This window comes from Nilaparvata lugens, chromosome 6, assembly GCF_014356525.2.
Source record: "Nilaparvata lugens isolate BPH chromosome 6, ASM1435652v1, whole genome shotgun sequence".
NCBI classification, from domain to species: domain Eukaryota; kingdom Metazoa; phylum Arthropoda; class Insecta; order Hemiptera; family Delphacidae; genus Nilaparvata; species Nilaparvata lugens.
The window spans coordinates 22,282,939-22,307,150 of NC_052509.1; the positions used below are offsets into that span (position 1 = coordinate 22,282,939).

General features: G+C 34.8%; 1 protein-coding gene across 1 annotated transcript in view; it reads right to left on the minus strand.

The window, feature by feature from the left end:
- The window catches only part of LOC111049935 (muscle M-line assembly protein unc-89), a 316,788-nt gene that overhangs the window by 209,636 nt on the left and 82,940 nt on the right, over nt 1–24,212 (minus strand). Inside the window, 5 exon segments of the mRNA XM_039431390.1 lie at nt 824–1,162; nt 5,214–5,351; nt 6,444–6,695; nt 7,885–8,072; nt 14,972–15,138. Coding sequence (XP_039287324.1) covers nt 824–1,162; nt 5,214–5,351; nt 6,444–6,695; nt 7,885–8,072; nt 14,972–15,138 — 1,084 coding nt within the window.

A 24,212-nucleotide genomic window follows, 5' to 3' on the forward strand; every position in this document is an offset into this window, starting at 1 on the left:
ATTCATGAATTTCCTTACTACTGATTGTTCATTACAAAAAATTAATGTTGTGCACGTTACAAACTAAGATGCTTTGATTGAATTTGAAAGTAGTCACAAGTTTCTAGCAACCTCATTTACTACTAGATTAAAGTGATGTGTATGATTATGAATTTTGATTGTTTACTGTAATTGATAGTCATAAAGAGAATAAAATATTTGATAGGAGTTGTTTTGATATCTACAATCTGATATCATTATAATATACAGTCCAGTCAACGAAAGATTATAGAGGGAAAAGTTTGGAACACAATTTTCAACTCCACAGCTCTTTCAAGGATAGCAAGAGGATTAACATATCAAAAGTCCTTACCCCTAACCCCTGTGCTAAAGGGGTGGGGTGGTTTGAAAGTACCATTTTATCATTTTTCGCTCATATCTCGGAAACTATGCATCTTATGAACGTGCAAAATTGAAGGTTACAAATTACCAACAAGTTTTGTCCTTTACATTTTTTCCATATCTCTCATATAGTTTCTGAGATATACGCTCTTGAAAGTGAGACATTAAAAAAAAACACTTCTGCCTCCATTTTTTCATTTTTTCGGCCTTATAATTTTTGAACGATTGATGAAAAAATTCCGTGCTGATCATGAGCTGATAGAGCATCAAATTATCTTCAATTTGATGTATATTTTCACTATTTTACGCATTTCCCTACGACTGTTGCAGCAGTTTTAGTGTTGAGAGTGAAATTTTCTGTTCAGCAACAATAGATCAGTTGACAATGAAATTTGGAGGGAATGTTTGGAACACAATTTTCCAATAATATCCAGTGGTTTACCTTTGGGCTTGGGATCGCCGCTGAGCCGGAAGGACACGGAGACATCTTCGCCGCTGACAATGTGCAGCGTGGTATCGGGCCGCCGCGTGAACATGGCCGGTTTGCCTCCTCGCGCCTGCGTGTGACTGCCGAACGTGATAATCTGCACATTGGCGCAAGTGTCAGAGTGGCCATAGGCGTTCGACACTCGACACATGTACAGGCCGGCCTCCTGCGGCTTCACCTCGGGCAGCACCAGGCTGTAGGTGTCGTCCTCCTTGAAGTACTTGGCTCGAGTGTTCAGGCGAGACAGCGGCTCGGTGCCTCGGTACCACGTCACTTGCGAGCCTGCACTCTTTTCTACAAAAAAAAAATTAATTAAATAATGTAATAAACTTACTTACTGTGGTGGCCACTCGTACCCCAGTCGGGGTTCATTTATTTGTTTTGCATGGAAGAACTCGATTCCTTTTTTTCCTTTCATCTCGATATTGAAATACAAATTATTGTCCCGAGAGATTCGAATCGATAGAATCCTATCATGTCCAAAGATAAGTATCGCAATGTATTCTACTTGTTGTGGAATATAAATAAATACGTGAATCTACTTTGTAATAGGTGTAAAGGAAAGAAAAATAATTAACAGAAATAATATGGTGCTACATTTTGATGAGAAACATACTTCTACACTTTTGAAATTCTTATTTAACATTATAATAATGTAATATTACATTTTTTCGAAATAGTCCCCCCTTCTGAGCAACCCCATACTCCCGCAAACTGTATTTTTTACATATTAATCATTCGGTTTTCCGGCGTGGAAAATCGGTGAATTTTACGGGAATTTTCTGAGTTTGTTTCAGTGGTCACTCTGCACAGAGTATTCACAATTCATTTTGAATTGCATGTTTGATTTTACTAGACATTATCCACTTACAACAAGGCTGTAAGCTCACATTCAAATTCAAAATTCGAAGAAATTTCCAACACTGCACCTTTCATCCTCTGGCAAAATGTATTTTTCTCAGTGTGCTGGGTTTTATGGTCCACCTGAGTGTTGGTGGCCATCTGCCAAGTTCAGTCCTTCATTGTGGATATGATTCATATGCAGCCACAGAGTGGTCTGCTGCCCATCTCAAATGTCTTTACCTTGCAACTTTTTATGTTCAAGTCGTTTTAGAGGTACTTGCCGTAGAACTGTAGCTTAGAAAAGATGTAAAACTGTATTTTTCTTGTAGAGTTTATGGTTTCAAAAATGCTATTAATGTTCCAGAAATATTTCCAGAATTAGGCTATATTTTGTTTCAGATTTAATAAATCAAGTCAAAATATTCTTCAAGTGCTTCTAAAACATTTTCCCTTTATTATTCATATTGCAATAAACTCCACCCTTCCCCAATCACTGTTACCTGCCCTTTATTATCTCATCCTCATTCCAAATCTTACATGTTTTGAATCTAAAAATATTTTCTACTCAAATCCAATTTATAATATACTCCACTATATAATATTGTAATCTGCATAAGTAAAGCACTCAATCAATCAATTTGTGTTCTACTTTCTCTCTGAATAATTTTACTTACTGCGGTGGCCACTCGTAGCCCAGTCGGTACTTAGCCTCATCAACTAAGCCTCTCCAGAAGTTTCGGTCACCCGCGTCCTCCTCTTTTAGGCCCATCCTCCTCATATCTTTCCGGACCTGGTCCCACCATCTAGTTTTTGGCCTTCCAGCTGGTCTCCTTCCGATAGGATTATTCCTCAGTACACTGCTTGTCAGAGCGCTTTCTTCTTTCCTCAGAATGTGTCCCGTCCACCGTAACCCTTCTGCTTTTAATCTCACCCACTATGTCTGGTTCATTGAATATTTGGCGTATTTCATAGTTGTGCTTGATCCTCCAAACTCCGTTCTCTAGTGTTGGGCCAACAATTTTTCGAAGAATACTGTTTTCAAAAACAATGGTATTTTTTTCTTCTTTTTTATTCAGTATCCATGTTTCTGAAGCATATAGTATGATGGCTAAAAGCATCATATTTCTGAAGCATATACTAGTACTGGTCTTATGATGGTTTTGTATAGTCTTAGTTTTGATGTATGTGAGAGGAGTCTTGAGCCAAGCAGTTTATTGCATGCATAAAAGCTTTTATTTGCCGATCTTATTCTGTTGGTCACTTCCAGTTCTTCTGAGTTGTTGTGCGTGAGTGTCACTCCCAAGTACGTGAAAGTTTTTGTTTTGTTTTTTTTAAATTATAGTCTCTTACTTTCAGAGATTGTTCATTGTGTCCGTTTATATTTTGAACTCTACTTATCTGCATGAGCTTGGTTTTATTTTCATTTATAAATTTCATTATAGTCCTAAATATTCAGTTTCTTCAATCAAAATATTTGTCAGGTATACCAAGTCTTCTTCTTTCTCAGCTATTAAATAAAGTATTATAGGAATATTATTACTGAATAGAAATTATATCAAATATCCAATGAAAGCTATATAATCAGAACTATATTATTGGATATTAAAAATGATTATTATACAGTATTAACGTTCCAGCAGTTGATTAATTGCAATTTAGCTAGTAAATATTCCATCTTATTATATGAATTTACTATGAGGGGGTGAAGAAAATCATACTCAATTGCTATTCTCAAAGCTGTACACTGAAGGCTCAAAACTATCATGTTTCTTGTCATCCAGTAAAATATACATATAAAAAACTTGATGAATGCATAATATGCAAATAAATGCAAATCACACGGGTTGTTGGTGCTTCCACAGTGATGTAGAATTATTGAAGAATCCGGTGGTCTCGTCCGTTCTGTTGGAGAAAAAGCTAAAAATTTCGTTTTTGTTGCGCTTACTGTAAGCAAATTTTCTCTACCATTTATCGACTTTCATCAATTCTTCCTGTGCCAGATTAAAAACTTCCTCCCAGGTGTTTCCTTCAAATAGTATACACGTATCATCAGCAAAAGCTATCACTCTCCCTTTTATCAAATTGAACATAGCTCATTTGCATATGCCAAATGGCGCCGGTCACTGAGGTATGATCTAAACCATTCTAGAGGAACTCCTCTAATTTCTCTATCTCTCTCTCTCTCTCTAATAAGAATGGATCAAGGAAATAATACTCAAATGGAATTCTGCAGGCTGTAGACCCAATTCGCAGTGAAGTGGCATGGCGCTGACGTGGCAAAGATGTTAAGGTCTGAATTTTCCAACACTCATATTAACATATGTTTCAAAGCAAACAGAAGTGGCGTGGCGAAACGCCACTTAAGTATGCATTGAGGTCATACGGTATGTTTATATAGAAGTTGCGTGGAAGTGGCAAAAAGTCGGTGCCACGGCAGCGCCACATCACTGCCACCTCACTTCAGAGTGATTTGGGCCTTTTAGTACAAACCATATTTTTGGGAGATTCTCAAGTACGTATAATATTTATTGATGACCGGATTTGTCTTAAACTCAATAATAAAGTCTCCAGAACGAATCTTCTGAGAAAAAGTCATAATATGACTATTATCTTTTCCTACAGTTACCTTGAAAAGTGGCCATTCCTGCACTGATTACAGAACGCAAAGAATCACTTTTACGCTCTAGTGCGGGAAAATTTTTTTCTGCACTCCAGATTTGCAACATGGCAACGCAAAATACTTAGTAGTTTATATGGAGCAACAGTGCAGCAAAATCAAAATGAAGTTGGAAACAGTGACTGGGCTGCTATAGTGAGCAGAGGTGCAACGAAGCACAACGAGCACAGCATTAATTATATATTATAACGAGGACAGCAACAGCACAGTGCCACCACAGCACACACCACACAGCCGCCTCGCCATTCAAACACACATACATTATTCAGGCAATTTTACCCATAATTACCCACTTTTCATATTCAATGGTAACTGTAGGAAAAATTTAATGTGAAATACGTGCGCAAAGTTCCTCTGCTGCACTCAACAAACCATTCCGCCCTCGCCTACGGCTCGGGCGTAAACGTTTCTTTCGGTGCAGCAAACTGTTACTTTGCGCACTAGTTGCACAAATAACTATTCCACTACGATCTTCAGTCTACGATAGTCAAACTCAATCAGAGATCGTGAGATCCAATATCTGGAAATTTATTGTGAAAAAAGATTATATTGAATTTCTAACAAAATAAAACTCATTCGCCGATCTTCAGATTATACGATGAATTCCGAAGGTACTCAATTTTATTCTCAATTTCTCAAACATGAAGATGGCATCACAAAGTTCTCATTGGGGTAAACCTAAATTCTCATGAAAATAATAGGCCTGCCATTATTATTTTTTTAAGAGAATATAAGCGAATCGCCATTTCTGGTGTAGTCCTAAATTGTAGATTCTCAATATCACTAACTGATTGATGAAGTATAAATAAAGATAGCTGCACCTACCTTTGAGTTGAACATGTAATGCTAGAGTGCCACCAGCAGGTACAGTGTGATCCCCTAGTAGGTTGGCAATGAAAGGCTTCCGGTAGTCTATCCTATTCGTAGTCTCTTTTCTAGCCGATTCTGCGTAACTAGCTCTGCCTGAAAAAGAGATAGATTATTCTATGACAATTTTTTTTTCAAATATATATTATTTATAAATAAAATAATAGAAACAAACATTTTAAAAGTGAATATTTTGAATTCCATTGCACATTAAAATATGAGAAGAAGAATATCTATTTTTGAAAAGTGGAGAAAGCATGAAAAATCCAGCATGTGATAGTGTTAATAAGTTAATAGTATATATAGAATGTATACCACACTATTTATAATGAAGGTACATACAGTACTACCACTAATAATAGTCACATCACTTTTAAAATTGGCAATTCTTTTCCTCATTAAAAAAAACTTCCAACATAATATACGAATATGATGAAGTTAAATAAACATTCATTATTATAATAATAATAATTAAGTAGTGATGTGATAAAATAGTAAATGTGTGTCTAATTTTACTACCTAGTAATAAAATGTATGAGACTCAATGCGGGAGAGCTTACCCTTACAACATAACAATATTAAAAAGAGATAATTATTTGACAGGATTTCATGAGATTTTTTTTAATAGAACGAATTCATTACACATACCACTTCACTATTGAACATGCCATTAATGTGCAACTATAATTAAAAAATTAAAAAATTAAACAACTTCCTAAATAAACGTGATAAATGGATAATATATGTATGAATTGAATAATAAGAATTAATCGAGAAAATAATACTCAATTGGAATTCTGCAGGCTGTAAACTGCATTAAGGACCGTATTTAAAAGATTCTCGAGAATTAACTTGCAATACTTATTGCTGATCTGATATGTCTTAAACTTAATAATAATGAACAAATAGGTGATACTGTGTTTGAACACACATTGCAATCAACTTAAATAATTATTTAGCGCCCCTGGTGTCAGGCTGATGAAGTTCCTCCTCAGGAGTGAAATGCATTCCTCAATACTCCAAGAAAAATAAGTGTTTTTTTCAATTATTTACAAGTAACACAGTGAACTACAACAAAGTTGAGAATAATTATTGTTATAAGAGCAATAACAGATTTTCCAAAAAGAGCAACTAAATGTTCAAACCTCTCAATTCCTGATGATAAATCTAGTAAGCACAAACACAAACCTTCGAAGGTGACGACATCGGATATCTGCTCGTTCCAGACAGCATTCTCAGCGTGACACGTGTAGACGCCGCTGTCCTGAGGCTCGGGTCCACTGATCACCAGTCGACATGTTCCGTCGATGGAGTCTGACTGCTGGTAGCGACCCCTCGCCGGCAATGCCTTGTCGTCCTTCCGCCACGTGATCGTTGGTCGAGGTTGACCTTGCACTTTGCATTCCAGTGTCAGCTCGTCCGCTCTGAAGTCGTATTTATCTACAAACAATTATTGCAATAGTTTTATGAAATGCAATGAATGAATGTTTATTTTGAATCTGTGAAATTGAACATGAGAGAGATTTCATCATAATGAGAATAGTTTATAAGAATAAGTAGGCTATGCTGTTGCATAGCAAGATATAGTAAGATTCCTTTTGAATCTGTGACATTGAACCTATAATATTCATATAATAAGAAAGAGTTTGTTACAATGGATAAAGTTTTCGAGACTGAGTAGGCTAGACACTGTTCTATAGTAAGATTAGTGGTTCCAAATGATTCAATTTATAACGATATTGGTGACCTAGATTCAAGGGTATAGTTTGTGAGGGTGAGTAGCCTACGCTAGGCTGTTCTAGTGAGATTAGCGTTCCCCAGTGATAAGATTTGGAACGATATTGGTCGTCTAGGATCAGCACACAAACCCCAAAACACATCAATTATAAATATGATAGCTCAATACAAAAATAAAATAGATTGCAAATTAGATACCGGTACATGATGAAGAAATTGGGAGCATACACGGATATGACTGATGTTGGGTGATAAACTAAACACATTTTTATGGTCCATAAGGATATCTGATTCTATCTTCTATATATTTTTAATGAATGGTGTTGTTCTCAGTTGAAACTGTAATGAATTTAAAATGTATCAAGAATGTATTCATCTCTTTGAGTGGATTAATCAGAAATAGATGAGCTTCAGGGCCAAGCCACATGAAGCGTTTTTTCAGGCGTTTTTGCACTGCGGCGGACGTTTTTGCACTGATTTCAGAAGGCCAATCCAATCAACTGATAATCAGCATATCGGAGAGCTTCCTACCCTGCCGACCCGTTCGCCGCCAGTGCAAAAACGCCTGGAAAAACGCTTCATGGGGCCTGGCACTAATCATGAATAAACATCATTCATGAATAGTAATTAAAGTAAAAAATCTTGTTGAGTTCCCTCAACATTATAATTAGAAGAGTGATCGTTCTCATGAGAAGAGTGATCGTTCTCATTACGTTATTCAGCTACTTATCCAACAAATCGACTAATATAGTTCTATCAATTACTTTTATTATCAAATTAATTTTTTTAATTTGAGAAAGTAGTCAATATTTTTATCCCCAATGTTTTTAATATTATTTTACACTTAGCTATACTTAGTATCCTACTATAGAAAAACTGTGTTTCATCTGACCCTGAATTCGCCTGGTGAATGATGGCGGGGAAGGTGTCGGTTCAAACTTCTCGAATATTCTGAGAGTAGCCGTGGTGGTGGCCTGGCCGAGGTCACTGGACACCACACACGAGTAGCGGCCACAGTCGCTTGGCGAAGCTGAGTAAATCTCAATCGTCGCCACACCGTTGCTCACTTTCGTTTCGCATCTGTAAATAATACACACTATTTCAGTTGCAATCACTCACAATACTTCTAAAATAATCAAGTCATTTATTATTATTGTACCAATCAACACATGATAACAATAATTTATGTTATAAAAGCTTAGAAAATATCACATTAATAAACGATCCTCTCTATTCCAGAATTGAAAAACACACCTTAAAATAGATCACTCCATGAATATTACATGAACAACTGATATCAATCACCCACTCCTGTATATAGGAGGTCCTGGATAATGCCGATTAAATCAAATATGATTTATGATTCTTCTAATAAAACCATTACAAATACTTTATTAATCTATTTCTAAGTCTATTAATCTATCTAGCCTAATTCGTACTTTCAAAGAGCGTTTCATGCAATATTTCTCATAAATAATAATTTTAAAATAGGGACAAACTTCAAGAATAAGTTCTCACTGTTATATCGACACAAACTTCTGCTGTAAACTATAAAACTATAAAATCATATGTTGTTCACCTTTGCCTCAATTGAATGAAAAGGCTTTGAATTGTCACAACCACTATTACTAACACAACTTTATAGTGGTTGGAGGCAAGACTACTTTGTATTGTTGAAAAACTATCAATCGTTACTGAACTTTTCAAAAAAATAAAGTTCGAGTTTTATTATAGTTGGAAATGTTGGACTTGTTTTTTAATTTTAATAAGTGATTGAGAAAATGTCAAGTTTTCTCATAAAAATATGAATATCTAACTCATTATCACCTTCACTTCTCAACATAATATCGTCCCCGTTCTGGCAAAACTCACTAACTACAAAAATGCTCATTTTCAGTTATGTATTTCGATAGGCTCAAAAAATGTAGTTCTTTGAGTAGGCAGAACTCACCAAGTCATATGTTTTATTACTATTTCTTTTTTTTCACTTTATTAGATCTCACTAAGTTGCTAGACACATTATTCTTGTCTGGCAAAGTTCACCAAAGTCCTTTAGTCTTCAAGGAATCGCCTAGCAATTTTCACTATCCATCTTTAATGAGTTTTCATCCTCAGGAATACAGAGCTTCATCAAGCACTTTACATAAATTCACTATTCATCACTTCACTAAACATATTTCGTGAGTTTTGCTTCCCACAAACTAATTATAAATGGATAGTGATAACATTATTTAGGAAATGGTGAGCAATATTTGCTGTTTGGTAGTCAGGCAAAACTCACCAAGTGTTATGTGCTTATAACTCAAAACTGTAGTTTTTGACTTGGTGAGTTTTGCCAGTACGGGTACGATATATTATCTGTTTTTTTCACAGTATCAATAAATTAATGAATGGAATTAAAAAAATAAATACTACTATAATCAGTGCAGCCTATTAATCTGAATTATACTCCTTATCATTTAAAATGGGAATTAAATTTCGCTGTCGTATAACCTTACGTACATTTCACTGCCCCCCCCCCACCCACCTAGCCCAATGGCGATTTGAGCATTACACATCGTTTGTGCACGAATGTGCACGACCACTCTGCGTTTGTGCACGCAAACTGAACAAATTATTTGAAAATTCAATTAGGGGGGCTGGGGAAACGATAGCCCCCCCCCCACTTAGCGTAATTGCGATTTGAGCATTACACATCGTTTGTGCACGTACATGTAACGTTTGTGCACACTTTTTAAGCAAGGAAATGGGTTATCACAGGAGTAAGGTATAGTAGAGTGGGCAAGGGGGGCTGGGGAAATGCTATCCCTCAAACAGTCAGAACACTCCAATTTTCGGCTCAATCGTTTGAACATCGTTTGTGCATCGTTTGTGCACGAATGTGCACGAACATGTAACGTTTGTGCACACTTTAACAAGGAAATGGGTCATCACAGGAGTAAGGCATAGAAGAGTGGGCAAGGGGGGCTGGGAAAATGCTATCCCCCAAACAGTCAGAACACTCCAATTTTCGGCTCAATCGTTTGTGCACGAATTTGCACGTACATGTAACGTTTGTGCACACTTTTTAAGCAAGGAAGTGGTTCATCACAGGAGTAAGGTATAGAAGAATTGGCAAGGGGGGCTGGGGGAGTGCTATCCCCCAAACAGTCAGAACACTCCAATTTTCGGCTCAATCGTTTGTTCACGAATTTGCACGTACATGTAACGTTTGTGCACACTTTTTAAGCAAGGAAGTGGTTCATCACAGGAGTAAGGTATAGAAGAATTGGCAAGGGGGGCTGGGGGAGTGCTATCCCCCAAACAGTCAGAACACTCCAATTCTCTCAGCTCAATCGTTTGTGCATCGTTTGTGCACAAATTTGCACGTACATGTAACGTTTGTGCACACGTTTTAAGCAAGGAAATTTATCACAGAGTGAGGTATAGTAGAGTGGGCAAGGGGGGCTGGGGAAATGCTATCCCCCAAACAGTCAGAACACTCCAATTTTCGGTTCAATCGTTTGTGCACGTACATGTAACGTTTGTGCAAGTGTAACTTGTGTAACTTTTTAAGCAAGGAGTTTGGTCGTTGCAGGAGTAAGGTACAGTAGAGTGGTCGTGGGAGGCAGGGGAAATGCTGTCCCCCAAACAGTCAGAATAACACTCCAATTTTACAAGAAAAACACTCCAATATGTGTACTTTCGCCTTATGTGCAGTCATCAATACTGAACTGAATCCAATCTACTTATACGTAGAGCTAGTTATTTTAATCAAATATTTTGGCGCTAGGAACTATAGTCCAGTCACTAATACATTGGTGCTTGAAATTCATATTCTAGTGTTCATTTTTACTTTCCTTGCCCTATTACCATATTACCCTATTACTGACGATTGTATTAAACCAGGTCCCTTGCCGCCCCCCAGGGAAGGAGTTTTTCAGGAAAATGTGATGGAAATCGATAAAACAAGTCTTCAGCTATCATGTCTTTTCTTTTTGAATTACTTATGTTTGCGTAATTCATAAAGTAGTACTATGGCTAGAACAGTTGGCTCTTCCACAGTTTATATTCATGTTGTGCTTTATAATAATTTCGTCAGACTTCTCGGCTGTAAACTATAATAAAACCAACTGCCCATTTATATCCCCAACTACAATATCACGACATATTTCAAAATTTGATTGGTAATTTTTTGAAGATTCAGCTTTCAGATTACGTTACCTTTCATTCTTACTCGCTATTATCTACCATTTACTATTTCAAGTTCCAAAACTATATATGGAATACAAAAACAACTTGTAAGACATTATAAAGGAATAAGTAAAATATGCTTTAATAAGTAGAGGCAAGCAATTTTACTTACAATCCCCTTCAAGCTACATTACAAAATTTATTCAAATATTTGGAATCTTTATGGCGGCGGCGGGAAAAAATCTCTCATGGCCATACTATGGTAATGTTGTTAGTGTAGCCTAAATATACCATTTGGGCCGTCAATGGGCCTTACGACTGTCATACTTCAGCCGAAACCGACAATATAACGTGCCCATTCTATAATTAAAAGAAATTGGAATAGAATGCCTACCAAATAACTTAGTTTCTGTTGTTTTGAAATTCAGATTGGCTTTTTAAATTAGTTGCCATTTCAGGTTTGTATAAAATAAAATCTGATCTCAGTTATGGAAGCAATTTTTTGAATCAAATTATGAAAAAATATATATTCTTGATTAATTTGACATTAAATTGATTATTTTATCAAGGAAACGATAATTATTATTAGATCAAATTTAATGGGATGGATTGAGTAACAGCTATGTGGCAAAATGGAGAGACTTGGCAACGTTTTTCTCCTATCTTTCTTCACTGCCATTATAACGTGGACCTCACTATAGAGCACGGATCACTCAAAAACAATATTAAAAAAATTAATCTGCTAGTTCAGGCAATGAATGTATAAAAATAGTCCAGTCAATATAGACATAAAAAAGGGGGTGTGCTTGCAATTTTTATAGTAGTTCTGATTTTTTGATTTATTATTTATGTTATTTATTAAAAGTCCAGAACCAAATTCTTCATGCAAAATTTCCTTGTGCTATATGCAGAATGGCCCAAAAACCTCGTATTTTCGGTTCATTTTCCAGTTTTCAGCTATTCCTGCAAAAATCCAGTGATTGGACAGAAAAATTTGCTCTTGCCTTTTTTTTAAGATCATAAAATTCTGAATAAAATAAGATCATTCAGAACTCTTTGTCTCCAATAAGTACTGAGTTATGATTTTTCAAAAATGAGTGGAATTTAAAAAAAAACAAATCTGATGATATTTAGTATTTGATCAACAATATATCCCGATTGTTAGAATCAAGATGTGAAATTCAAAATCCCTCTGGGCGTATTTTTGTACTCTACAACCTGAGACTAGATAGAGCGCTCTATCTCATACAGATTCCCAGGTACACCTGTCAACAATGCCCCTTGCATTGTGAAAAACACCTAATTTTAACCTTCAACTATTATCACCATCTATATTGTCCTTACAGTGATATTTTGCACAATAATATAAGTTGGAATGATATAAATGGAAATTTTATTGTTGAGTGTGCTTAAGCCCATATTCCCACACACAAAAAATGGTCAATTTCCATATTCAAAGCTGCATATCTTGTAAAATGCTTCAGTCTAATACATCTTCGAGTCTAATACATCATAGAAACTCACGATTGATTCCAAATTGTAGATAATATTATCCTCTACGAGCTCAGTTGCCTAAAATTCATCTTGAATAACGTTTTCCTATCATAGAACTGCCAAAACCGTGAATATGAGGAAAATATTTTTTTAACAATCGAATCTCAAATTACGAACATATTTTTTTCATGAATCATTTACAGTAAATGAAAGAGAAGATTCTATTGTACATTTCATGATCAAGTAATAATTTTTATAATAACGTGTTACCGATATATTATATAGCTTTGAATATAGAAATATTATTTATTATAATAATTATTTTATTATCTGGAAGAAAGGTGTGAATGAGTTTTGGCGGAGAAGGAACAAAGAAATCAAGGTTTTTAAGCACAAGGAAATTGCAAATTGAAAAAATCGAGTCAAGGATGGTGGACCCAAATCACTCGATTCTCACGCAACGGAGTTCTCTGCATTATTATTAAGGCTGTACAAAGGCTAAAAATAAACTTTCTACTGGTGATATTTTTCAAAGTTTTTCGATTTGTGTACTATCAAGCTATCAAAATGAAAAAGTTTTCTTAGGAAAACATTTTTTCCGATCATTACTTTTTGAGATATGAGCGCCTAAAGTTTACATTTTTAGGACAGAACATTCCAAGTTCGGTAAGAGATAAATCCATGAGATTCAGAGGATAGATTCTTCATGGTATTGTTGATATAGTAGAACAAAACTTTTCTGAAAATATCCATTTTTGAGAAAGTTATTCAATTTACTAAAAATTACCAAAAAAACTTTTAGTTGAGTTATTTTCGTCATCTTGGGTCCACCATTTAGAATGCAACTTTATTTTTTTAAATAGGAAGGTGATCATGCGATACATGATTTTGAAACGGAATATCAAGAAAAAGTGAATGCCAAAAACCACATATCGATATCTCAAATAGTTTCGAAGATATTCACATTATTAATCAAAGCAGAAAGGGGAGAAGAAAGTATGAGAACGGCTTAGTATCTCATAAAAAATGTGATTCCAAGGTGGTTGTGACTGGGAATCCTTCTCAAATTGAACATACTACTTTACTATGACTTTGAATATCTGGTCTGCCATCTTGGATCCACCATTTTGAAGATATTCACAATATTAATCAATACTTAAGTGATTTCATTTCAGTTTTCCATGGTATTGATTAAAAATGTGAATATCTTCTTAACAGCTTGAGATATTGATGTGCGGTTTTGGTCAATCATTTTGTATTGAAATCATGTATCACATGACAGCCTTCCTATTTAAAAAAATGAAGTTGCATTCAATCTGATGGACCAGATTTTTAAAGTAATAAAAAAATAGTATTTTAGATTTGAGTAGGATCCCCAATCACATTTACCATCTAATTACCTTTGGTAATGAGATATTGAGCCGTTCTCGGACTTTTCACCCATTCTGTATGCATCTCTCTTACATAAAACGTTACATGTACGTGCACATTCGTGCACAAACGATGTACAAATGATTGAGTTGGAGTGTTCTGACTATTTGGGGGATAGCATTTCCCCAGCCCCCCTTGCCCACTCATCTATACCTTACTCCTGTGATGAACCATTTCCCTGCTTAAAAAGTGTGCACAAACGTTACATGTACGTGCACATTCGTGTACAAACGATGCACAAACGATGTGTAATGCTCAAATCGCAATTATGCTAAGTGGTGGGCTATCGTTTCCCCAGCCCCCCTAGTCGAATTTTCAAATAATTTGTTCAGTTTGCGTGCACAAACGCAGAGTGGTCGTGCACATTTGTGCACAAACGATGCACAAACGATGTGTAATACTCAAATCACCATTTGGCGATGTGGGGGGGGGGGGCAGCGAAATGTACGTGTGAATGGACAATTGAACATAGATCAACAGTTCACGCGACAAATATCTATTGATAATACTTTTATATTATCTATTTATTTGTGGATAATCATATAAATATGATTAAAAAGGAGCAACAGGCTTGGCCCATAACTATTCCATTCCCCTTTGATGATGAAATGTTAAAAAATAGGTTATCATTCTACTGTAAGAAGTTAAAGTTCAATTTTCGTCCAAAAATATATATGATAGAAATACTATATTAAATACTATCATAATCATTGTATCATATAATCTGGATTATTATAATCCTTTCAATTTGAACAAGGAATTAAATTGTGCTGTCGTATACAGTGACGTATGATGATTGGATATTTGAACATACATCAACAGTTCACGCGACAAATATCTATTGATAATACTTTTATATTGAAAATGCTTAAAAAATGCACCTTCCAGCGAGTGGATCAGAAGCTCCATGGAGTAGTGGAAGTCCATCCTTGAGCCAAGCCACAGTTGGCTCAGGGTTGCCGATGAAACTGCAGCTCATCTTCACCCTGGACTCTTGGGCGGCTGTGCGATCCATCAGGCGGCCGCAGAAGTATGGCTTCGTTTTTGTCTGAAATAAAACAATTATAATGTCAATATAGATCCTATACAAAAATCCAATCTACATAAATAGCAATATTAAACAACCACATATATTATTCATATTTTTTTTTCACAAAAATACTCCAACTTCACAAAGATATTGGCCGAGATCTCTCCTCCAATAGAGCGATATGCATTTCACATTGGAATTAATATACGAGTATTCACTTTCTTGGTAAGGGCTACTCGTATTTACATAAAAATTGGAAATCTAAGTAACCTTTTTGCATCTTAATTTTTAATCTCAAAAGGAAAAATAAAGTGAGAAATGAAATAAAATTGAAAAAATGGCACTTTTTAATTTTTATGTAAATATTGGAGTATCTATTTGTTTTTTCTAAATATTTTTCAAGTATTTCAATAGTCACATTTAATGTGTGTGGAATTTTCACTTTTGCATAAGCTCAAGTTTTTTCTAAAATTATAATACACAGAATTTTTTATTGAAAATGATTATAAAACAAAGTTGAAGTGTGAGACAAAGAGGAATAAAATAAAAAATAACAATAAAACATGGATAGCTGATGAAGCTCCTCCTCAGGAGTGAAATGCATTCCTCATAAAAACTGATAAATGCTTTTCAAATATTTACCAAGATACACAGTGTTTTTTACTACAACAAACAACTTATAATAAAAAATAACAATTTAAACAAACGTTACATGTACATGCACATTCGTGTACAAACGATGCACAAACGACGTGTGATGCTCAAATCGCAGTTATGCTAAGTGGTGGGCCACGGAGAGTCTATTATTCAAATATCAAAACTGGTTATACAGCCTTACTACATAATTATCAAGTTTTTCAGTGAAAAAGGATCAGTCAACAATGAATTTGAATAAAAACTACTGTCATTTAGTTTTCTCAAAAAGTATTGTTTCATTGAACCATAGAAGAATGCAATGAATAAAGTATGTTTGAGTTGAGAAGTCTTTTATTAATATTGCCTTGAAATTGTCTGGGAGAATAATCTTACATAATTTATTTTCAAGAGAAATTATCAAGATGAGGTCAAATATATTACAGAATAGATTAATGCTATGTATTGCAATGCGCTATTCATAAAGGTATTATCAAAAATATTCGCCTCTCGCCAAGTTTCTCGAAAGACAAGCTCTGACTTTTAACTCCATAACTAGCGTGTCATGGACTGAAACTGAATTAATTACAGTAAATTTTACCAACATATCTATTTTTTCAAAATAACAAATTTTAAAAAATCTGAGTTTAGTCGATCAGATAGAAAGATAGATAGATAGTCGAAAGATAGTCTATATCTATAGAGTAGGACGATTCCCTATCAAGCAAATTTAAGACTACTGAAAGTAATAAGTATGCGATCAACTTTATATCAAGTGTAATAGAACTACATAATTTTTATTATTTGCCATGAATTTTCACAATGAATAGATAAATTGTTGACGACGGTGAAAATTCATGACAAGTAAAATTATGGAAAAAATGAGATGCTCTAGCAGTCGGTGGTAAGGACGGGACCTGGAAACATCTACAGAAGATCAACCAGCCCGACTTCTCCCTACTGAGAGGGTCTCCCATTTGGGTAGAGTGAGTGCCAAATTAATTATATTATTTTTATCTGAGGGTATATCTTGTCAATATTATTTGAAATCATATGTTATCTTTTGAAAATAATTCTTTTTAAATTATCAATAAATATTATATTATTCATTCTACATTTAATTATTTTACAATTAAAACCTTTCTCATGAGATAAAGAGTAAGATCCAAATTTAACCTCTCGTTAGCCAAGCGATATTTTTTTAACCCCTCATTTATTTGATCAGTACATCTTATTTATCAATTATAATATAACAGCATTATCTTTTATTAATTTCTGTATCCAACTCCTAGAGAGTTAGGACCGGTAATTCTTGTTGAATACAATCAATATTAATTATTTTGTTACAAATTTTAAATTACATCATAAATCAAATTAGTTCAACTAGCAATTTATCTATTCCATTACATGGTGTTGGGCGTCGTTCTCATGAGAAAGAGATTATTAATTGACAAGATTAGCCTTCAAATTATCTATTGACATTTTCATTTCAGGTCATTATCATAATTATTATATTCTGTGTTTGATCTCGTATAATTATGTCCTCTATTCTCTCAACGTACAGGGTAAATATGATAATTGTTATTATTGTTATATTGAGATGAGTAGCTCTAGTTCTAGTGACTCTGAACAATCACCTAGTGAATTCGAGGTTTCATTATTACGTTTACCTATTGATTTAAAAGTAAAATCTCTGGATAAATCAGAATTATTAGAGCTAGGCAGACTGTTAGGTATTCACATCCCTCAATCTGTTAGTATTGAATACTTGAGATTCGCTGTTGACTTGGCAAAAAAAGTTTGTATTTATGTGGACCACGATTCAGGAGCTAGAGATGCTCTAAGTCGATTACTTAAGTTAGGGTCCCTGTCTCAACGCGATCGTATTATCTTCCCTATGCTAGCCGATTACGAGCGAATAGTAGGCAAGCTAGGCAGAAATCAAGAACCCATCTACGACACAGTAGCTCCCGATAACTTAGCAAAAATCCCAATTCCAGAAAATAATATGGCAGGGAATGATAAAAGACCCTTTGCGAAACCCGAAAGCTATGGGGGTACAAAGAGTGAAGACTTCAACGAGTGGTTGAAAACCTTCAATAGGGCAGCAAAAATAAATAAGTGGGAAGAGGATGATAAAATCTTGTATTTACCCCTCTACCTCAAGAAAACAGCATTGGCAATTTTCGACATATTTTCGGATAAAAATGAAAACGCGACATTTCTTGATGCAGTAGGCCACTTAAAAAGTAAACTTGTGGACCCTGTTCATGAAGAGACAACCAGACAAAAACTCGAAAACAGAAACAAATTACCAACAGAAACATACACAGAATACACAGCAGATATAATAAAACTTTGTCACATTCTTGAGCCTCAAATGTCAGAGAAAAGAATAGTAGGATATGTTTTGAGAGGCTTAGACGTAGGAGCATTGCAACATGTTGCTTTCATGGACAATGCATCAGTTGAAGATTTAGAGAAAAATCTCGCCAAATATGAAAGATCTCGCTTCCTTCTAGACAAAAAGTTAGGAATGCATAATGCTTCAATCGAACAGCCTGTCCAAAAAATAAATGTAGTAGATACTTTAGAAAAGAAATTGAACGATCTGAGTATTGTTGTGAAAAATTTGAGTAGAAATGTAGGTCAATCACAAAATCCCAATCCTAATAGACAGTTTGGAAATAGGAGCGGAAACTTTTCCCCACACGAAACAAATCAGAACAACTTCCAAAGACAACCTTATTCAAACAATAATAATTACAATGATCGCGACAGAAACACACTATCACATAATCCTAATCCTAATAGACAGTTTGGAAATAGGAGCGGAAACGTCTTCCCACACGAAACAAATCAGAACAATTTCCAAAGACAACCTTATACAAACAATAATTACACACAATCAACATCAGTCAATTACAGGACACCAATCAACCCTAATAGGACTAGATTCTGTACATACTGTAAGAGGAATAATCACTGGAAAGATGATTGTTTTTTCTTATCAAAAAACTCGAATACAGGATCCCGAGCCTAGACGAATCGGATATGAACTTGGGATCCGGATTTGAAAAACAAAGCACTGAATTTCCATTTGATAATTATTCTCCAAATTCAATTGATAAAGAAGAAATCACATGTAATATAATATCTTCTGTATCAATGAAAGATGAACAATCCAAAGCGATATAATTTGTCAGGCAGTTTTTTCTCAATGCCAATAATAATCAGTTATACTCAAATGAAAGTGAAAACAATTGCTCTTAACGAAATAGAAAGTGAAACCAACTTCAAACAGCTATTGTCTTCCGAAATGCATGCTCAGCACGAACTTGGAATGAATGGATCATTGACTAAAGAGAGAAGAATTCAAGTCCCAGTACTTACTATTAATGGAAAATTCAAAGGAAAAGATGTATCAATTACCATTGACACCGGTACGAACGTAAACATAGTTCAAAAAACTCTTTTAAGTAGCGATGATCTAAAACATTTGAAAAATAGTAGTATTGCTTTATCGGTAGCTAATGGTTCATTAATGCCGATCACAGGAATGATCTCGAGTGGAATTCAAATACATGACAGGAAATTCGAAGTAAATTTAGTAATTCTGAAGACTTACAGGCCGATATTATTGTTGGAAATTCCTTCTTCTCAAAATATAAAATGAAATTAGATTATGAGAATAACATCATTTCAATGAACGATAATGGTAAAATAGTCGAATTAGACATGGATAAAGAGTGGATTTGTACATTAAATAGATTACACAACGATTCTGAAACAAATATTACAAAAGAAGTCTGCATACCCAATCCCGTAAATTTCGTCAAATGTGCTCTTGAAACAATAATCCCCGCTCAAAAAGACGTGAATGTCAAAGTCAATCTAACACAAAAATTGCTCAAAGTATCCCATTTTACTCCAAATGAATCGTTATTACATAATAAAAAATTGCATGTGCTTTGGAATGAGGATGATTTTGAAACAAACATGAGTGAAATTAGAATTTTGAATCTAGGAAGGCAAGATATAAGATTGTTGCATGAAACTATTATTGGTGAAATTGAAGGAGAAGTTTGTAATTACGACGAATCTGTTTCATTAGTAGACTCTGTACTATTCGATGGAGGAGGTTGTGAAATAGATATTAATAAAGATCTTACACCTGAGCAAAATTCCAAAGCGAAAAGACTCATCAATAAATACAAACACCTATTTTCAACAAACGAAATTGATTTCGAGGAAGCGAAATTACCCGAATACAAGTTCAAACTTACAGATTACACACCCATTGCTAAGTCACCGTACAGATTACCTATCGCTCAAAGAACAGAAATAGACAGACAAGTAGAGTTATTGATAAAAGCAGGAATAGTTTGTGAAACCCAGAGTCATTATGCTTCTCCCGCATTTTTAGTTACTAAAAAAGACGGTGGATTCAGATTGGTTGTAGACTATAAAATGTTGAACGAGAAAATATTACCGGATAGATATCCCCTTCCCCTTCTTCAAACAATTTTTGATTCTCTTGACAATTCGGATTACTTTTCCACCCTAGATATCAGACAAGCATTTTTCCAACAGCCATTACACGAAGATTGTCGAAAATATGTAGCATTTGCAACTCATAAAGGGCTGTACACGTTCAAAAGACTACCTTTTGGTCTTAGAACATCTCCAAATGCTTTCCAACGAGCAATCAACCAAGTATTCAATGATTATTTGTATAGAGGAGTTTTGATTTACTTGGACGATATCATTAGCTATGGAGAATCATTTGATAAGCAATATCAACAGCTCGAGAAAACCTTGAAAAGATTGCAAGACGTAGGACTAAAATTGAATACATCTAAATGTCACTTCTTCTACCGAAAAATTAAAGTACTTGGACACACTGTCTCAAAGGAAGGGATACAACCCGCTTCCGAAACCTTGGAAGCTATCGAAAAATACCCTATACCCAAAACTGTCAAAGATGTCAGAGCATTTCTTGGTCTTAGTGGATTTTACCGAAAATTCATTCAAAACTACGCTATAATTGCAAGACCCTTAACAAATCTGATATCTAAAAATAACGAGAATAAACCAATCACTTGGGAAGAAGATCAGCAGAACGCATTCTCGGAAATAAAAAGCAAACTTTTATCACAACCCGTACTTCATCATTTTAATAATGATAAGGAGGTAGTGGTACACACAGATGCTTCTCGAGTTGGAATAGGGGGCATTATCTCGCAGCCAGATGACAATGGAAAATTACATCCAGTAGCTTTTGTTTCCAGAAAACTGACAAAACATGAAGAAAATTGGGCAGTAGGAGAGATTGAACTTCTATCAATAGTGTATTGTGTAAATTATTTCAGACAATACTTAATTGGCCGATTATTTACAATCTACACAGATCATGCTAGTTTGCAATACTATAAAACTTGGAAAAACCCCAGTATTCGAGTCAGTAAGTTACTTATGAAATTAACGGAGTTCACGTTCGATTTGAAATATAAACCAGGAGCCCAAATGCACGTACCTGATGCCCTGAGTAGATATCCACTAGAGAAGGATATAACTGATCTCACAAAGGACGAAAACTACAATATATTCGAAATAGAAGAAATAGACATAAAGACTTTACAGAAAAATGATGAGAGTATAAGAAAAATATATGATGCAATACGAAACCCTAATCATAGTGATACAGCTACGATTAGAAAGGCGAGAAAATACACGATCGAAAAAGACATTGTCTATCTGAAGAATTTGATGGGCATACCAATCAATTGAAACTTCTCGTACCCCGATCTCTTATCAATAAAATCCTTGAAACATTCCATGATGATTCCTTAACAGGTGGACATACCGGCATTTATAAAACCCATGAGAAAATATCATCGAAATATTATTGGGAAAATATGTATGAAAACATTGCGAATTATGTAAGATCATGTAAAAATTGCCAAGAGAGAAAAACCCCTACTACGAAGCCTCAAGGTTTCTTATCACCCATCAAGTGTGATAGTAAGCCTTTCTCAAGTATCATGATGGACTACATCGGTCCGTTAGAGAGCTCAATGGGCTATTCATACATTCTAACGATTGTTGACTTAACGACCCGATATATTTTAGCTGAACCTTGTAAACACGTCGACGCAAATAATACCACTAAATGCTTATGGAAATTAATATACCGATTTGGCGTTCCAAAAGAAATTCGATCCGATAGAGGTACACATTTTGTAAATAAAAAAGTCGATGACCTTATGGTTGAGCTTGGAATCAAACACATATTAGAATCATCAAGTCACCACCAAAGTCAAGGTCTGGCCGAAAGAGCCAACCGGACAATTCAAGAGATGCTAACAGCTTACGTAGCCGATAATAGGAAATTGTGGGTACAAATGCTGCCGAAAGTTTTATTCGCATACAATACTTCGAAACAATGCTCTTTGAAATATACACCTTTTTTCTTATTGCACGGTTTTGAAGCCACTACTCCTTTAGATTTGAAAATCTTTCCCGAAAATGACGACGTCACTTATCATTTAGACGCGAGATTAGCAAATCTTAAAGAAGTGCGAGAACAGATACCATCAATCTTATCAGATGCACAAGAAAAACAGAAATACTATTACGATAGGAATAGAACAGATTGCATTTTTGAACCAGGAGATTTAGTTATGGTCCACGATCCTGATGTAAGACAAGGACAGTCTAGGAAATTAGTCAAAAAATATTCAGGCCCATATGAAGTAGTAAAGAAAGTAACAGATGAAGTCTATGAGATATTTTTTCCGCTACGAGGTACTTATAAAAATGTAGCTTTTCATGTAGATAAATTGAAAAAATATTTCATACGAGATCCCATCAATTAAGTGTTTATTGTTTTATTGTCTAACTGTATTCTTTATTCCAGCACTTTTCTTTATGCTAGCAATTATACCTCGCTCATCCTAAATCTTTGCCTTTCATTAATTTAAAAGACAATTGATGAGAAGAAATCGAGATGAAACATTCATGTAATTTATTTATTTTCCAAATCATTGAAAAACAATATCATGCTTACAACTGAATTTTTAGAGAATTTTGTTTGCGAGATCAGTATTGACTTGTGAAGCGATCAAATCCATTTTCTCACGACTAGATATCGAGATGATTCTCAAATCACAATAGTATGCAGTTTTCAATCAATCAATTAATTAATTGGATTTCTACTTCGATGAAACAATGAAATATAATTGAGCTCTGATAGACAATTTTACTAGACATTCTAACGATGATTCATTATTAAAAGATGTGAATTGTTCTCACGTTTTTGTTTATGAATGAATGCTATTTGAAAATCATCAAATACGATTTATGCTTGAATATTATTTTCTTGACTCGTATGTAATAAAATGTTTCTCTTTTTCAGAAACGGATGATTCTTGATATAATAATTTATTTATTTATAAGATTATTTATGTGAAAACGTATATTTTAATAACAATATTATCTGTATTGATGTTAATGAAATAATCAATTCCAGTAGGTGATTACGATTGGAATATAAGAAATAGCTATTAATTTGACCATTTACATAATCTATTTGTAGGGTTTTTGGGGATTTTACTAGTAATTATTGTTTATAAAATTGATATCTTATACGAACTGTTCATTGATAGATTAATATAGAGTACTAACTGATATAATATTTTTAAAATGAATACCATAATACTTTGTTCCTTAGCATTTGTAGAAATATGTTGTACGGTATTGTCTCAAGAAATTTCTCTTTTTCACGGAGCTCTATTTAAAGAAATTCACAATGTAGTATTTTACGAGTCCACAGTTCCAATAACATTCAGTATTCCTAGGTCAAATCCTTTATTTGTTATGAGGAACCTTCTGAGTACTCCTTTAAAAATTGACTCATGTCCTTTCCCTTCCCCATCGGAGTGTGCAGTATTTGATCAGATTCATCGAACGGAGCTGCAACTTCTACAACTACAAGACGGCATTTACATTGGCAGCGATGACGACAACACTCCAGCTGAGAGCAAAATTCGACTACCACGCCGCGAACGCTCTATCGATACGATCGGGGCGGTCCTAAACTGGTGTTGCGGAGTAGCTACCGACGAAGAATTGGGCGCATACGTGAAAACCGAAACCGACATCTCTTCTCATCTCAGTAATCTTCAAGACTTCGTTCACGCTGAACATGTCGAATTGATAGACAACACACGCAAGATGAACGGCATGGCAGAGAACGTGAAGAAAGTATTGAACAACATGAAGCATGACCTTATTCTTTAGCAAGAATCATTCACCCAACAGAATAAGTTTCAGAAAGGGAATACTACAACCGATGTACTGAAAACACAACTGAGGACTACTATTTTCATGTATATGATGACTCTATCTAACAACTACAATGAAATCGACATGAGATGCTACAATCAACAACTTTCTCA